Below are 18,334 nucleotides of genomic sequence, written 5' to 3'. Positions count from 1 at the left end.
ACACACACACACACACACACACACACACACACACACACACACACACACACACACACACACACACACACACACACACACTATGAACACTTAAAACCCTATACACTTTTCAAATCTAAGTTTGGGGGTTTATTCAGTAAGTGACATAGAGTGAAACCAGTGGCTATTGTACAAACATTCCCTCGAAGCTAAGCAGATGAAATGAGGGCAATACATTTTTATAGAAAAAGTACGTTTCCGTTTTTAAACAGACTCTTACTGCAGGCTTAATCTCCTGGCTCCCCTAACTATAAGGTATTTGCGCTCTATTTTCTGTATCGCGAGAGCTGGAATAAAACATTTTGGTAGAAAGTTTAGCAAGCACGGATGAGGAAGGAGTTATACAGCAAGAGAGAGCGAGACGAGAGAAATAGAAAGCGAGTAAGTGGGAGAGAGAGTGAGGGAGAGTCAGGCGGAGAGAGTTTGAGGGAGATAGAGATAGAAAAAGTGACCGCGAATGAGAGAGAGAGAGAGAGAGAGAGAGAGAGAGAGAGAGAGAGAGAGAGAGAGAGAGAGAGAGAGAGAGAGAGAGAGAGAGAGAGAGAGAGAGAGAGAGAGAGAGAGAGAGAGAGAGAGAGAGAGAGAGAGAGAGAGAGAGAGAGAGAGAGAGAGAGAGAGAGAGAGAGAGAGATCTGGGGGGAAGTTTCAACATTTTCATCCTTTGGAATGCATCAACGCCTCTGGATGCACCAGGTTGGACGACAAACGTTGAAATGCGCAATTATTTGTAGCGTTTATAAAGTGGTTTGCCTGGGTTGAATTATTTTCCACAGATATCTTTGATACATTCCTTTTGGAAAAGTTAAGGGAAACTTGGTCCTATATCGGGTCTGAGGCGTATCTCCGACTGGGGAGATAAGGTAAAGTAACTTTCAGATTTGCGAGATTTGAATTTTAACACTAGAATTAGGCTAGAATTTGCAAACTGTGAATGTATTTCATGATCATATATTTCACCCCACAACGCAGTTACCTGCAAGAAGAGAATATATCCACAGCATCACTTGTACACTTTTTATGCTTTTTTTCGAGTTTGTATTTATTTTGGGCTTCTTTTCTTTCCACAGCTTAGACTTGGTAGCTACTGCGCAGGCTGCGTCCGAGTCGCAGTCGTCAATGGTAAAACACTGACCGGTGGAGTTGTACACATTTGAGAAGAAGAGATGCAAGACAGTGCAAGTCGAGGACTGCTTTTGCAGCTGGTCCTGCTGCTGCTAGTGGCGTTGTTGTCGCCTCTAGCTGTGGCTGTGGCCGAAGAGGACGCCGCTGCAGAGCTGGTCACCGCAGAAGACAGCGAGCTGGCCAAGCCGTCCGAGCCCAGGGCAAGCCGGGCTAAAAGGAGGGGAGGCTCGGAAGTCCTCAGAGGGTAATGGCACTGTCTAACAAACTAATCGATACCATGTGTAGCAGGCATAGGATCACATCCATGTTTTCAGTTTTTGTATTTTCCCACTTTTCTTGTATGTTTTCGAAATGTTGCTGTTCCTATTCTGTTAAACAACGGTGATTTATTATAACCAAGTTGTAAGATGTGGAGTAGCAGGTGTAGCCTATACGCTTGCTATATAGTTTCCATTGTATGCATTACATATGTCTTCCAGGGACTTGGCTAAAGTGGAACGTCACATAAACAATTTGACATTTATATAAAGAATGCAGATTGAGGCCTACAAATGCGATTGTGTATGATAGGAAGTTTGGAGCAACTCTAGTAATTAAATATTGGCAGGAATATCACATTCCTGATGACTGCAATAATAAATTACATCCAAACAAAGGAGGCCATTGGTCGTGTGTGGCTGTAGGAATGTCTGTTGCACTGAGACAGAGATTGAGGAAGAGAGGGAGAGAAAGAAAAAGAGAGAGAGACCTAGAGACAGAGAGACCAGGAGACCCAGAGACCTGCAGCTTTATCCTTTTTCTGGCCAAAAACACCACACCCCAGTTTGGGATAAATCACATCTGCAGCTGTACACAGTGGGTGACTGCTGTAGTTTTAGTTGGTGTGTGTGTGTGTGTGTGTGTGTGTGTGTGTGTGTGTGTGTGTGTGTGCGTGTGCGTGTGCGTGTGCGTGTGTGTGTGTCTGTTAGACAGAGAGAGAGAAAGAGCGTGTGCGACCATGTGTACACAGTGCAAGTGGAATATGTTTACGAGCATTTACAACAGAATGGGAAAAATAGTGATATGATTGAAATACAGATAAAGAGTGTAGCCTATGTCTGAGTGCATGTGAGAGCGAAATGTTGTAGGTTATGTAAAGATGAACGTTCAATGTATGTATATTTGTATTTTTGAATGTCATTAGTTTGAATATCTTTTATCAGAACGTCTGCATGCAGGAAGGGGAGACATTCTGGCTGCATTCTGCATCTAGCTCTTGCTCTTCCCTGGAGAGCAGTGATGCTCGGCCCCTGGAACCGTGGAAGTATTTCCCTGCCTGTTGAATGAATTTCAATTGTAAACATGACTGCTGCTTCAAGCACAGTCCAAATATGATGCTGTGCGGAGTGGGAAGTTCTGATGCTCGGTACATGGTCAGGTGAAGCTTTGCCCCTCAGATGATTGGGGAAATGTCATGTCATGTAATATAATTAGCCTCATAACCCTTGAGCAAACAAATGTTTGGTTTTTCTGTGCTGACTTGAATTTAGTTTATATATCAGATTGTTAAAAAGCATTTGAGGGGCATCGTTGAGGGCCGTATTTTTGTAATAATATTTGTAATAATCTAGTCACGGTGTGGAGAGAACATGGACTTGACAGGTTTTAAGCTTTAACCATACAATCAAGTGATGTTAGCAAATATAAATGTGGTTTATGTTCTTATAGCTTTTAGTAATTTTACATGCAGGTTTCTTCCTGAGTTTTTCCTAGAAGCTCATTCATTTTCAGTTTTTAGGTTTTTGATTGTCCTGTATTTCAGTAATATACATATTGTTGTAGACATTGATGGTTGTGACAGATGTCCATGTTTATGATTTTCTCATTGATTGTTCTGGAAGGATCATGATTATTTTAGATGTTCATGATTGTTCTAGATGTTCATGTAGCAGTGCAGCAGTGCTCATGTAGCGGTGCTTTCGATAAAACACTTACACACTTCATTACACCCTCATTGACTCATCTGAGCATGATAAGTGATTCATCCCACCTGACGCTCCACAGTAAACCCTCGTCCACACAAACCGCCATTCCAAAAATGAGCTTTTTAACTGCACTGACCAAATAAACCCCATTGCTATTAATTGAACTGCATGACACATTCAACACATTTTTATTGCCTGATGAGTTTAAACGCACACCATTTGGGACGGGGTAATATTCCAGCCCCCTCTTCCATGCATTCCTTAGATTCACACTCTACCACATATAATTAAACATACAAATACAAACCCATCCTCACGAGGATGAACCACTTGGACTGTTTAAAACAAGAAGTAAATGGACGTGTGCCGAACACGCATGCAGTGTTTCTTTGGAACCATTTGGAGGATTCACAGTACCACTATTTTTTTCTGAACATCCCCCTTTGTCGCTCTATGGCTTCCCCTTCCCTGGGGGTCATATAACAGTCCTGGGACATCAAACGGAACATGGGTAGAAGCCCCACACTCCCTCTATGTCCTTCTATCTCTCTCGACTTAAATCTTTTAATAAACGTTACTTTTAATTAAATGTACAGTTAAACAAATGCATGCTTTATAAGTGCATCCCACACATATCGTGGTCATGTTATCTAGGGATTGAATGAATGTTTATTGATTGAGCAGAAGTTATATTTATTGTTGTGTTCATATATTTGGTCCCTCATCTTTGGATTCATATCATTTGAATTTTCCCTTTTTTTTTTACTTTAATTTAACTGCTACTTAATTTCTTGGTCACATGTGTAAACTTCCTCCAGTCAATGATTTAGTTTGCAGATAATTTATCCTCTTTAGTGCATGTGTTATTATAATGCCTGTTATGTAGCAGTTAAAGTTCAGTTAAGTTAATAATGAGACAATTTGATAAAAGTCAATTTTTATCAAATTATCTCCTTGCCTTATATCTGATATATTTGAATGTTTGAGGTGTCAATTCCTAATAAGCTGGGGAATCCGGCAAAGGAGTACAGGCGTTCTGTAATGGTATGTCCAGTTAGTAATAAACTAGGGAAAGGCAGGTTGTCTTCCTTGGGCCTAATCAGTTGACTCAAACTACTCTTTAAGAGTCAGACATCCATTGTCTCATCCTGACTCAACTGGAATACTAAATTGTTTACAGACGAAGGTTGTTAAACTTTGTTGCAGTTCAGAAAGTTGTAATGATCAGAACGTATGTTAATGTTGAGAAGTGTGTTAAAGTTCCAATTTCAGAAAGTTTGAAAAGTTTGCAGTTTGTTGAGGCGTATAATTACGGATTTTTGGAATATAATTTTGACTTGATAGTTTTTTCCAGATATATTACAGATGGGGCACCAAACAGGAAGTGGTGCCCCACTCCGGTAGTAAAATAACAAAAGTCCTGTTTATATCATTCACTTAATCAAGCTTAATCTAGATCTTCATGATTGTTCTAGATATCTTGAGGGTCCTAGATCTTTTTGATTGTGGTGAATCAGTGGTTCCCAAACTTGGATGTGTATCATGAAATGGTCATTATGTAAATTGTGTATGCAAATAGTGAATAATTGACACATGCCGTTCTGTTGCTGAGCAGAGAGTGCCATAACCCTTTACATACAAGTAATATTGCAAGAAGGACAAAAAATCAGCATCGGTGCTCCCAGTGTGCATTTAGCCATCACTAATCAACACAAAGCATGAATGGAAAACATTCCAAGGGAAACTTATGATGGAATGCATAAAGCCACCTTATTTGATATAAATTATCAACATTATATTTTCTATCATTGTAAATCGGTCTATTTCAAGATTAAATTCCCACATACCACCTGCTTGACCCTTGTCTACAGGTTGAAAAACACTTGTCTAGATCTTCATGAATGTTTGAGATCTTCGCAGTTGTTCTAAAGCTTCATGATTCTTCATGGTTCTTCCTCAGGCCTAACGTGTGCGGAACTAGAAACAACGCTTTCTGCTGCCAAGGCTGGAAGACCCTGACCGGAGGCAACCAGTGTATTGTCCGTAAGTACCCCATTATTCATCAGGTATCAGGGACACCATCTCAATTAAAAAAAAAACTTTTTACCTGCCAGACTTTAAATATCTACAGACCAAGCAATTGTTATAATATATAACCATGAATTTGTTGACCTGTCAAATGGTCAAATCTATCCACAATTGGCTGGTGGCAGGTGTTAATGTTGGATCTGGCTAGATTCTCCACTTATTTTGGAAGCAAAGCAGCTGAAATGCAACTGTGTGCATAGTGATGAAATTGATTCTGAATTCAAATTGTTAATCTGACGGCCAAATGATAGTTTCACGGAATAGATTATTAATTAAAATAATTACTCAGTTCTCTCTCACTCATTCCCTCTCGTTCTCTCCCATTATGTCAGTCTCTCTCTATTTCTCTCCCCACCTCTCATCTGACAGAACAGTTCTGCTTGTTGAGTAGAGTGATTGCAGTCTGGCTAGCTGTCTCCCTGAGGTCGCTCTAATGACATTGTTTAGCAGTGGGGTTCAGGGAGTTTGGAGTCTGGGGCTGGACGGTACCTGATTGGAGTTATGGCCACTGCACCATGCCAACAACACTGTGGGAAGGGGAAGAACAGCCTCGCTTCATCTCACAGTGGATAGAAACAGTTAGCTGGATGTGGACAAAAGGGCAAAAATGAAGCTTGGCACCTCTGCCAAATCGTCGCCAATTATCTAAGAATGATATTGGTTGAAAACACAGAAATGCCTGTGTTCTAACTGGGGCCTATTTTAGTTTAAATGGCTTGGCTGTGCTATATGTTAATTAACTGTCTAATTACCCTTGATACTAAAGAAAAAAGATAGCTTAGCTGTTAAAGTGTTTGACCAAAAACAGCACTTCGAACATGGAACCTCCCTGCCGGAAGGTTCTATTTTCGAAGTGATATCTGCTGTCTACCTGTTGACATCCTTAATCAGAATAGCATTAAACAGTAAACTACAACATGTACTACTATTAGAAATGGTGTTTAAGCTCAGAACATGGCGATGCTGAGGACTTCTTCATTGACTAAAGTGTGACTTGTGACTTCTGCAGCCATCTGCCGCAGTACCTGTGGAGATGGGTTCTGTTCCAGACCCAACATGTGCACGTGCCCCACCGGACAGATCGCTACTTCCTGTGGGACCAAGTCAGGTTTGTTAAATGTTATGTTCATTTTCCAAATACGTCACTGCTCTACAGCTGGCCCTCACTGGTCATGTTCAGGGAGATCAGTGTTGGTTTTCAAATATATTTATATATTATATTTCCAATCAATGAATACAAAGAATTCTGAATATTAGTATGAAGTTCTTTGCTTGTGCTTGCATGAGCTTTGTTTACAGTGGACCTACACGGATGGCTCCGTGGACACGAGGCCACTGTCTCAACACAATGAAACTAACTAACAGAAATAGGAGGCTAAATAATTCTGCCGGTACCTGTTTGAGAGACACTCTTTTATGTGGGGTTTCTCAATTGTCAAAGTATTATATATATTTTTGATACCAAATTATGGTATCAATTATTAACATTTTTGTTGCCATCCAGCCCAGTCCAAGAATACATGTAAGAAAATAAGACTACAGTAATGAGCTTAGTCAAGGAATGGGATTCTAAACAGCACTTCATGCAGCCTCAACACAGTATCTGTGTTGCAATCATGTGCTTGAAAGTAGAGGCCTATCCTTGCAAGTGGAGCCTTTTCGTGTGTGATCGGAGTGGGCGTCTGCCTTGGAAGGAATCCACTGTCAACAGTCTTCTCCATGACGATCCTATAGAGCAGCTCTCAAAGCGCCCGCTCCCTATGTGCTCATCTGTTTATATACCATATACTAGGAAGATCTAATCACTGAAAGATAACCCTGTTGCATGTGTGTGTGTGTGCGTTTGTGTGTGTGTGGATTGTGTGAACATGTGTACTGCCTGTACTCCCGTCGACAGTCCAGCACTGTAACATCCGCTGCATGAACGGCGGATCGTGTGCTGAGGACAACTGTCTCTGCCAGAAAGGCTACGTGGGGAACCACTGCGGACAACGTAAGACCCGCACAAAGTACACAACGTGACATTTAACACTCAACCTCCTTCATAACCGACTCCTACTGCCAGACACAGTCAACGTCCTCCCCCATTCTGGGACCTCATTTCCTTCAGGCTGTCCTCGGGTGCGTCCGTCAAACTGTCCTCCTCCTGTCTCTGCCCCCTCTCCCCAGCGGTGTGTGAGAACGGCTGCCTTAACGGAGGGCGCTGCGTGGCCCCCAACCGCTGCGTGTGCACGTACGGCTTCACGGGAGCGCAGTGCGAGAGAGGTAGGCAAAGCCCTGCGTGCCGTGAGTCAGCCTTTTCCGCCCCTCCCCACCCGCCTTCCCCCCCCCGCAACCTCGAGCTCCACACCGTGGTCAATTACCCCCCCCCCCCCCCCCCCTACCACCACACTGGCGGGCTCCACCTCATGTGAAGATCTTGGGAAGGGTGTTGGTTTGAGGTTAACTGGTTTACTGGTTATTGGTTGGTCGCTTGGATGGTTTGGCTACGGGCTGGTCGAGCTAAGTCACAGAACTGAAACTAGTTGGGGGAGGGGAGGGGGGATGGGGGAGGGGGGAGGGGGGAGGGGGGATGGGGGAGGGGGGATGGGGGAGGGGGGATGGGATTGAATGTGTTGTGAAATATGCAAGGTTTGTCAAGCGTGAGAGTATCGATGACTGCTATTTTCCAAAACAAAACATTAAAAGGATCTTTTCCCTCCCTCGCCACCACCACTCCCCGTTTGAGATGGTCAGAGCCTCGGAGGTTTACAAACACGGAAAGGTGTTGAACTGTGCTATGCGTTGGTGGGATTCAGCTGTGTGATGCTTGTATGCTTGTGTACATAGCGCAGGAGCGCCATGAAGGCACGCGAGGGATGTTTTCTTTTGTGAGGCCGTTGACACCAGGAGGTCACGGCCACAGACCTTTTCTAAAGTAAACCTTCAGACTCCCAGCAGAGCTCCTAATTACCGGCATCCTCTTCTTTTGCTTGGTCTCGGTCCGGGACTGAGCTGGTGGTCCTCCAGCGTTGCTTTAACCCACTAATGGGACAGTGTCCGTCCAGTCTGTGGATGAGCGCCAGGCCTTATCTGTCCTGACAGGATTTCAACATGTTGTGACTTTGGTTTCCACTCTGTCCTCAACCGAACTGGCCTGGAGGTTTTTTTTTTTGTGGTACTGGCGGGAATGAGGCGTTTTGTTGGTGTTTTCTTTCTGAGGTCACTGCGTACAGCGGAAACCACGACTATAATTATGCAGTTTGTAGTTTATTAACTATGGGGCTTTTGTGTTTGTGAGTTTGGTGTGGTGTGTTGTGGTGTGTTGTGTGTGTGAATGTGTGGGTGTTGGTGAAAGTTCTAGTGGGTGTGGGTGAATATTTTACATCTGAAACATGTCATAAATAAAGAAAACATGATGGATGGGCAGATCTTCTTCGTGTGTGTGTGTGTGTGTGTGTGTGTGTGTGTGTGTGTGTGTGTGTGTGTGTGTGTGTGTGTGTGTGTGTGTGTATTTTTGAAACAAACAGATCCTTCACCGAATAAATAGGCCAATGGATAAGGTGGTGTCTTGAGGTGAACTTACTTCCAATGAAATTTCCAGTGGCTTGTGTTCACGTGGCTGGCATCCATTTGGCCCGGTCATCATTCCTCAAGTATTACCATTGTGCTCTCAGAACCCCTCCCATTTCTGAACTTGCATTCGATCAAACACACACATACACACACACACACACACACACACACACACACACACACACACATGCTCACTTGAATGTATGTATGTTTTCATGCATACAAGTGTGCTGCACGCAGGCAAGCCAATAGCAACCACAAAAAAAGCCACACACTCCCCCTTACACACATAGACCAGCAGCACACTGAAAAACACATACACACATACACACACACTGCTTTCTTGATGTCATTAACAGAAAGTGATCTGCTTAGAACGGGATCTTTTCACATTAGCAGAGCTCTGAGGTTTTCCCCTTCACGTCTCCAAAGGAGGGGAGAGAGAGGATGGCTGGCTGGATATCTGATCCAAAGGTATTCATAGCACGGCCCATAGAGTGCTGCTTTTGAAGGCAGTTGAAGTCACAGAAGTGGTTTATACAACTGGTCGTTCAGTTGTAAGAGAGCAGGAACCGCCATTGTTAAAAATGTCACTAAATGTTTGGTGGGGCTTTTTATTATATGGTACCTTTGCATAGAAACATTTTGTTGAGGTAACTGATCTTGTTTTCTTTGGTGTCTGGCCTAAAGACTAAAGGTGCCAAAAACAAGTAATATGGCAATTTCTGGGAAAGACATGACACAGGCTATGTCATGCGGGGTAGTATGGGTTTCCGTTTGCTAGTGTGCAACTTCCTTCAATTATGGAAATAAAAGAACCGAAGACACAGAGGTGAAATCGATGAAATCATTGCAGCCCTACCTAGCCAAGCTGAGAGTTAAAGTATGACCTTATAGTGATAGACATATTTTCCGTTACTCACCAATTGATTGGGGCTGGATTTTGGGACTAGTGAAAGCAGTGACAGTCATAATCACACACACTCACACACACACACACACACACACACACACACACACACACACACACACACACACACACGCGCGCACACACACACACACACACACACACACACACACACACACACACACACACATACACACACAGACACACACAGACACCGTATCCTTGGTTTCTTCTGCTGCAATGGTTGGCAATGACACAATGACCCTGAGGATCTCAGTGAGACACTCTGGGGTTGGAGGTTTGAATCATATGCTCGTCATGCAAATCACGAGTTCAGCGGTCAGGTGAGAATAGAGGGATAGATAGTCATGGTCTCCTTACGCCACAAACATTGTCTCTGTAGCTCAGGAGATATTCCTTCCTTCCTGTTTGTGTCTTGTGCTTGTCTGTGGTTGTCATGCATTGTTGGGTTGTGAACCATTGTGCCCGTGTCTGTGTACAAGTGTGTATTTCTGGATGCACACAGCGCTCTATATGTCTTTAGGCTTTATCTTATTTTTTCCCACGGTGGCAACTTCCATATCCCAATCACATCCTGCAAGTATTAAACCATTTCCTTCCAGTCACATCCATATGACCACAACCACACCCATACTAAGACACTCCCATCCATATCAGCGCAATAAAATCCATCTAAACACAATCAAACCCAGAAGCACTCACATCCACTTAACCACACTCTCATCAATATTGACTTTGCCTTCATCTGGCCAACACAGCTCAATCCATAAGAGATCTTCATGTTGAGGATGGCCTTTGGAGCCCATCCCCAAAAGCTCGACCCACTTCCCCGTCAGCTTTCCATGCAGGTTTGTGTCTACTGTCTGCTGTTGTGTGTTTAACTTGCCAGGGTCCCGAAGCAAGCAGCCGGCCAGCCTATCCTTTGTGCACGGCAGCCAGTGAGATGCTGCTGACACTCATTAGTCACTAATGAGGATGAAAACACTAGGCCGTGTCCTGACCCCTCCTCCCCCCCCCCCCCCACTCCCCTCCGTTAGAGGGTGCCTGTCTGCCGAGATGGTTCTGCATGAATCCAAAAGTAGAGCACAAACAAATGGAAAACAACAAGCTTAATCACTCCTTGTTCTCCACTCCATTTCTCACTGGACTTTGATGAGGGGAGTTTTTGTGTGTGTGTGTGTGTGTGTGTGTGTGTGTGTGTGTGTGTGTGTGTGTGTGTGTGTGTGTGTGTGTGTTTGTACACTTGTGTGCGTTTATGGATTTTTGTTTTGTGTGGCTGTGTAATTCTTGTGTGCTTTCTTGTGTTCATCTGAGTTTATTTAACTGTGTGAGTGTGTCTGTATTAGTGCCTGTGTATTAGTGTTGCTTTGTGTCTGAGTGTGCTCATGTGGGACTGTGCATGTACGTGTGTACGGACGCCTGTGTTGTTGTGCGATTGTTCCCAGATGTACATGTTCATGGGTGGATCCCCCAGCTGTATGCAGTTCACAGATAGAATCAGGGAGAGAGAGAGGGAGAGAGAGAAAGAGAGAGAGAGCGAGAGAGATAAGGGGAGAGAGAGAGGGAGAGAGAAAGAGGGATTGGGAGAGGAGGAGAGAGGGAGAGGAGGAGAGAGGGAGAGAGAGAGAGTGAGAGAGAGAGAGAGAGAGAGAGAGAGAGAGAGAGAGAGGGATAGAGGGAGAGAGAGGGAGGCAGAGAATGAGGGAGCAAGAGACAGAGAGCGAGAGAGTTTAACATTTTCAGGGTCACTTTCACTGTTGAGCGATCGGACGCGCCCTGTTTACCCCAGGTGCCTGTTCAAGTGCACAGCTTTTCTGTGCTGTGTTTCATGTCGGGATGTGGTCTTCAAGTTTCCCCTCTCCTCTGGTTGCAGCTGTAATAGGCAGGTATTATGTCAGATCTGGATTATGTGTGGCACTCACAAAATAATAATACTGCAAAGACGTTGAATCTGGAGAAAAAGGAAAAGCTGTGTTTGCCGTTTACACAGACGAGTGTACTTAACTTATATTGGCGCCTCGTCCAAACTTTCCATAGAGCCTTGTAATTGCCCTGAATGAAGAGTATGCACTCATTAGAGTCTTCCTTTGGTGCCTCCTCCATAAGTGACACTGACTATCAGGTAGATGGGAGGGGAGCAGGGGGGTGTGGCTGGCCTTAATTAGCCAGCCACACATCTATGGAGCCAGTATCCTGCCATAATTCAAACCTGAAAAAAAAAGTTTCAAAGGCTTGTAAGTCTGGCTGGTAACACCTTGTAAAAAAGGTTTTGCAACCCTGAAAAAAGAGATTATAACCTGAAAAATTCAAACATCTGCAAAGATTTTGCGTTCTATTTTATCTTCATCATCATTTTCACTAACACATTTTCAAAGTTCAAAATTTTCACCAGCGCATTTGCAGGGTTACAAATCTGGCACTGTTCTAACAGCGCTATATAAAACCAATGTATTATTATTATTATTATTATTTCATTGTTTCCAAGTTTTGAAACCTTGTAAATGGGAACCTGCAAACAGGTGTTCATACATTGAGAAATAAGTAATAATATTAATTTTGAAAGGTTAAATACATTTTGAAAGGTTGAATATTTATTTTTAAAAACTTGTAAAGGTGTAAATTTAAACACCATTGCAATGTATTTTTTCAGAACTGACTTTTCAGAGATTTGACCACACAGGCGCAAGCTTTGAGTCACGTGTTCTGTCGCGCATTCGTTTTGTTAGCCAAGAAATCTAGACGCCCCTAGCGGCAGCCAATTTAATTTGCAGCTAGGGAGGTCTAGCCTTCCGTCGTCGTTTTTCGCTGCTGGAAACAGAAAATGTGAAAGGCCAATCAGATCGTGAGGGGCGGAATCGAGCCGAAGGACGACAGAGCTGCGACGGTTCCGGGTTAAAGGTAAACAATAATGGCTGCTGGCGAACAGCTGTCTTTCGACTCGGCTTTGGCCGCGACTCTTCAAGACTTGAAGTTATCATTTTCTTTGAGAAATGAACAAAGGACTGCACTGAAGTCTTTCCTGGAAAAGAAAGATGTAATCGGAGTTTTGCCGACCGGATACGGTAAAAGTTTCGTCGTTGGACTCCATTCTCTCAATCCACCATTCCCAACACAGACCTTTGACTGTCATGAGTTTCAAAACGAATGCGCGACAGAACACTGCCAATAATCACGTGACTCAAAGCTTGCGCCTGTGTGATCAAATCTCTGAACAGTCAGTGTTCAAATTCTGAACAGTCGCTGGTGAAATTTTTTGTACTGAGAAAATATGTGTGAAAAAAGAAATACTTTGAAATTGTGTTGGTGAAAATGATGAAGATAAAATAGAACACAAAATCATGTTTGCAGATGTTTTTTCAGTGTTGCAAAACCTTTTTTATAAGGTTGAGTTTTCAAACCCAGACTTACAAGCCTTTTAACTTTCTTTTTCAGGTTTGAATTATTGCAGGATACTGGCTCCATACGCATCCACTTAACTGGATTTAATGTATAATTGCAGCAGCCAATGAAAAGAGTGCAATGGAAGTAAATAATAGAGCAATGGAAGTTAAGAAGTGAATAAGCATGCTATACACATGATTTGAATAGCACTATAAACTAATACCAACCAAATTCAGTGCAGTATCATCTTTTAGCCTCTTCCATCCATTTTTTTTTTTTAAATGTACACTGGTAGAAAGATGTATCTCCATAGATCTTCATAGTAAATACTTTGAAAGATTAGCATTAGCAATATTCTAAAGCTAAATGCTCATGCTAAAGATGCGGCATCAGACCTTGTCAGTGTATGACTGTGATGGCCACCATGGTCATTCAATAGGAGGAAGATATAACTAAACACAGTAGATAGAGTTACAAGGGTATAGAAAGAGGACTCTAACGATAGGGGGAGAGAGGGGGAGAGATGACCCAGTTCTGTTTCACACAGTGAAACCGGAGAGAGCAGGACCTGTGGAGCCCGCCGTGCACGTGACGGTCCCGGGCCGGGCCAAGGTCCAAGCGGGAAACGTACAATGTCTTGTTTGTTTTAAAACGTCTGTAATGTTGGAACGGGTCCCCCACTTTCCCCTCACCGTCTGTTGTCTGCTGTGAAAACGTGGAAATTATTTTAGCTTTTGGAATAAATCCAGGTTCTATTGGGAGGTAGATGATCGTCCCTCCTGCTCCCTCTCTGTCTCTCGATCTCACCGCCGTCCCCTTTTTTCTGTTTCTCTATTCAACCTTCTCTCCGTCTCCATTTTGGGGCTGTATTTCCCACTGTTTTTGTCACACAGTCGTGAAGATGTGTGATGATATGAACTGGTGATGTCAATGAGGTTAATACCTGTCGATGGAGTGCCAGGAAGCCGAGACCGAAAAATGTTTAATGTAATCATATTAAAAAGAAGAACACAATGTTTTTTTCTTCAATCCGTATTTAGTATTTCGGACTTACTTAACATTCTGCAGCCCTGGGACTGGTAACGGAAACACCGTACTGGGTGCTGCGGACACACCCTGTCAGCCACGCTGGTCTAAGGAATGATGACCTATTCCCCAGATTGTGTGAAGCTGGGAAGCCATTTTAAAAGCAGCACACTTGGACAGATGTGGAGTTGTCCTCTCGGTCCTGGACAACACAGATAAAGGAAGCAGACTGATGGATGCATCATATGCTCAGCAGACGGGCACCAGCACACTGGTATCTCAACGCTTGTACTGATTGTGTGTGTGTGTCCCCCCCCCCCCCCAACCCCCCACCCCCCCCCCCCCCCCCCAGCTGCATCATTTTTAGTGTCTGTTACTTTGTGTATGCGGCCGCCCACATTGTTTTAAAAGCTTTTCCAGACCTCTACTATCTCTGTCTTTGTCTATCTCTCACACACACATACACACGCACGCACACACACACACACACACACACACACACACACACACACACACACACACACACACACGGACACAAGCACATACCTAGATAGGGGCTAGAGGTAAACCTTTCACTAGCAAGTGATGTGTCTTGTGTCAGACTACATTTATATGTATTGTTGCTGTTAAAATACCTCAAAGAGCTTCCTTTGCCACATAAACCAAACAAAAGTGTTCAATGTTCAAAAGGTAGGGAAAAGAACACACCGTGTAGTATCCTTGATTTACAACAGAGATGTACGTAGGCTCACAGAGAGAAAATAAACATGTGTCTCTTGCAAGTGGCGTTGACTTGGGCACCCTCTCCATGCATCATTTCGTGCGGCCATGGCTTCAGTGGAAGTCGGTTTCCCTCACTCAGCGCCATTCAACCGGCTCTTATTAGTGGCCAAGTTAGTTGCCTGTTTCCGAAAAAACCGCATTCCACTTGTGCCATCACCATCACCTGAGTGCTGCAAGTCGGGAAAATATTTGGTATCTTCCGCTGGGCTGCCGGGTTCACGCTGGGTCCAAACCACAGAAGAGTCCTCTGCAATCATAAAGAGTTATTGAGAACTAGTTTCAGCCTCTCGAGTGGGGCAAAATAAGTTGAGTTCATAATAACACGCTGCATGTTTTCCACACACAACATTGGTTTATCTGTTTTTGTATTCCCGATTGCTGTCCTTGGAATGCTCTATTTTCTATTCATGCACTTTGTCTGTGAAAACGCATTGATCCCGTTTTCCCTCCCTGGGTTGTGTGTTGTGAAGACTACCGGACTGGACCCTGCTTTGCCTCGGTGAGCAACCAGATGTGCCAGGGACAGCTGACGGGCATCGTGTGCACCAAGACCCTCTGCTGTGCCACGGTGGGCCGGGCCTGGGGTCACCCCTGTGAGATGTGTCCGGCGCAGCCTCAGCCCTGCCGTAGAGGCTTCATACCCAACCATCGAACCGGGGCATGCCAAGGTAGGAACCCCCCCCCCCCCCCCCCCCCCCTCCCACACACACACACACACACACACACACACACACACACTGGACCCTTGTGTCTACCTTCTTCGTTTATCTGCATGGTCGTGTCTTGTTCATCTTGACCTCTGTCTTGTCTGTTTGTCTCCTGCATCACCTCAGGCCTGAGGGGCGAGGGGAGGGTTGATGTCCTGTTTGGATTCATGTTGTTAACATTGAATGTGATTTGATGTGAATTTTATGTACGGCGATATATGAAGTTGTGTATGACATCTTTATAACAGTTGGAGCTGATTTCTTCTGATCTTCTCCAGAATTTGAACGCAAAGCCAATCCCAATAAGATGCAATATATTTTCATGTTATATAAACAGTCCACCTAGCGCCTAGCTTAGCTTCACTTCACCGTCCTTCAGTGGCTTTGTGTTCTTTTTTTAATATGTTTAAAATTATACATCTCAATCGTTCACATCTACCTCTGTCTTGCTCTCTTTCACCTTCCCCCGTCTCCTTGCCCACCGTCCCAGTGCTGGGGGATTAGTTCTAATTGGGTTGGATTGGGGTGGATGGCAGTGCCCCCCTGCGCGCGTGTGGAATGCCCACAGACGCACACTGCGCTGGGGCTGTCAGACACGGTCACACGGGTCAGTGGCGCTGCCACGTGTGGGGAGCCCATTCCCGGTCGGGCAGACGTCTCCCTGCCTGCTCCGTACCAGACAGCTTTAGAGCCACCTGTGGAGGCGGGGGGAGCCAGGTGAACCGGGCCAAGCCCCGGGGGAACGTACTGTTCCCGGGGGTGTAGCGCTGGCCCGCGCAGGCCTGTTTCGGGTTCTGCTCTGGGCCCGGTGTGCAGAGGAACGAATATGTTGTTGCTGCTTTGGAATGCAGTCACGTGAATATACGGTATCAGATCTTTATGGATGTACGGATAAATGGGTGGATAGATGGATGGTTGGACGGATGGATGGAACGGTGGCTGGGGGGAGGGAGGCTAAGATGGTTAGATGCGTGGATGTGTAGATGTATGGATGGGCAGATAGGTCGACCAATGGATGGATAGATGGATGCTTGACTATGTATTTCTAAAGAAACAAAGATGACGGATGGAGGTTGTGGTTGTATAAAAGGGAGATTAATGTTTTTGCCATCGATAGGTTCTTAATCTTCATTACAAAGTAAATAGATGGCTGCACATGGAGAACTGTGATCTGGTGAACTGGAAACTACTAATGGGTCCTTTTCCCATGGATTGTAATGTATGATTGATGTTGTGTAAATCCCTTGTTTGTTCCTGGTATTTGTAATATGAGCTGATATGGCTTGCAATACAAAAGAACAGAAAATAAATCTAGTGAGGCCTTCCTGACAAACAGAGCAAAATAAACAACTTCATCTTTGTATACTTGACAATATGGTAATAATGATCGTTATAATCTGGAAATTGTGTTGAAAAGATATTGGTAGAGGTTGCTAGAGGACACATTGTCTTTCCTTTCTGATAACCTTGGTCCTTCTATCTCTTATATTTTATCACTTTATATTATTTTATTTTCTACTAGAGTTTTGTTCTCTCTAATTGAGAGTTTTGTGTGTGTGTGTGTGTGTGTGTGTGTGTGTGTGTGTGTGTGTGTGTGTGTGTGTGTGTGTGTGTGTGTGTGTGTGTGTGTGTGTGTGTGTATATATGTTTGTGTTTCTGCCTAATGCAGGTGTGTGTGATGTGTGTGTTTGTGTGTGTGTATATATGTTTGTCTGTGTGTGTGTATTATCATGTGTGTCCACATGTGTCTTTTGGGTGTGTCCATGGATGTGTGAAAGGACCTCTATTCAGTGTGTTTTCTATGTCTGTGTGTGCAGATGTGGATGAGTGCCAGGCCATCCCTGGTCTGTGTCAGGGTGGGAAATGCATCAACACCGTGGGATCCTTCGAGTGCAAGTGCCCTGCTGGACACAAGTTTAACGAAGTCACACAGAAATGCGACGGTAAGAACTACTATTGAATAAGTCAGATTGACTTATGAGCAAGTATTGCAGTAGGTTTTGTACTGCCTGACATGTGCTCATTAACAACAATAAAGCAAAGTTAAGTAGGTTCTGTTCAACGCCACCCCAGTCAGTGGCAGGCCGATTAATAAGTATATATAAAGGACCATACTTAAACCTGCTGCCTCTCTCTCTAAGTACACATTATTCAGGTTTATTTTAAACCCAAGCACCAAACACTTATTTTCCCTTTAAACCACCAGGTTTGTACCGTTTTCCTGCAAAGCTTTGAATATAAACCTTCTGACTCACTGGCAAACTTCTTTCATTCTGAGAAAACGTTAACAGTCAGCCTGAAACATTTGTAGAAAATGCCCTCTTCTTCTCTTCTACAATAACATGTATTAAGAATAAAACAATATTTGAAAAAATATATGACTTTGTTAAAGATTTTCAGCCCAGAACTTTCACCTCTGGTGCTTTTGGGTATAACCAAACAGACCGAACACGGGGTATGTGGCAATGGGTAAAAACTATGCACCGTTTTATGCCCAGAAATAATTGCCGGAAACTTCTGGACTGTGTAAAATACATTCAAACGGGTCTACTATTTCAGACACTGTGCATTGTGATTTGCAGTTGGTTAGATGTTAAAAGCAGTGCTGTAGCGATCCTGCGTTCAATATCCCCTGACAAAACGTGTTTCCATTGTCCTTGCCAGCATGTATTTCAGTCATTCTCACAGACACTCAAGGTTCAAGTTTGTAGTTTCAAGCCTAATAGTTTCAAGCTTAATAAGTC

At 43.9% G+C, this 18,334-nt stretch overlaps 1 protein-coding gene across 8 annotated transcripts in view; it reads left to right on the top strand.

Annotated features, from left to right (window-relative positions):
• The first annotated feature begins 637 nt into the window (after positions 1-637).
• Positions 638-18,334, top strand: part of fbn1 (fibrillin 1) — a 62,694-nt gene continuing 44,997 nt past the window's right edge. For 3 of the 8 annotated variants that reach the window (XM_060071621.1, XM_060071623.1, XM_060071620.1), the window contains exons 1-8: positions 649-896; positions 1,104-1,402; positions 5,083-5,165; positions 6,220-6,318; positions 7,108-7,203; positions 7,380-7,475; positions 15,354-15,551; positions 17,408-17,533. In XM_060071621.1, coding sequence (XP_059927604.1) covers positions 1,200-1,402; positions 5,083-5,165; positions 6,220-6,318; positions 7,108-7,203; positions 7,380-7,475; positions 15,354-15,551; positions 17,408-17,533 — 901 coding nt within the window. In that variant the 5' untranslated portion in view covers positions 649-896; positions 1,104-1,199. Of the gene's footprint in view, positions 897-1,103; positions 1,403-5,082; positions 5,166-6,219; positions 6,319-7,107; positions 7,204-7,379; positions 7,476-15,353; positions 15,552-17,407; positions 17,534-18,334 lie in introns of all 8 variants that reach the window. The other 5 variants (XM_060071628.1, XM_060071626.1, XM_060071625.1 and 2 more) reach the window with 5 other exon arrangements.

Source organism: Gadus macrocephalus, chromosome 14, assembly GCF_031168955.1.
Source record: "Gadus macrocephalus chromosome 14, ASM3116895v1".
NCBI classification, from domain to species: domain Eukaryota; kingdom Metazoa; phylum Chordata; class Actinopteri; order Gadiformes; family Gadidae; genus Gadus; species Gadus macrocephalus.
This window is presented reverse-complemented; position numbering and strand designations above follow the sequence as displayed.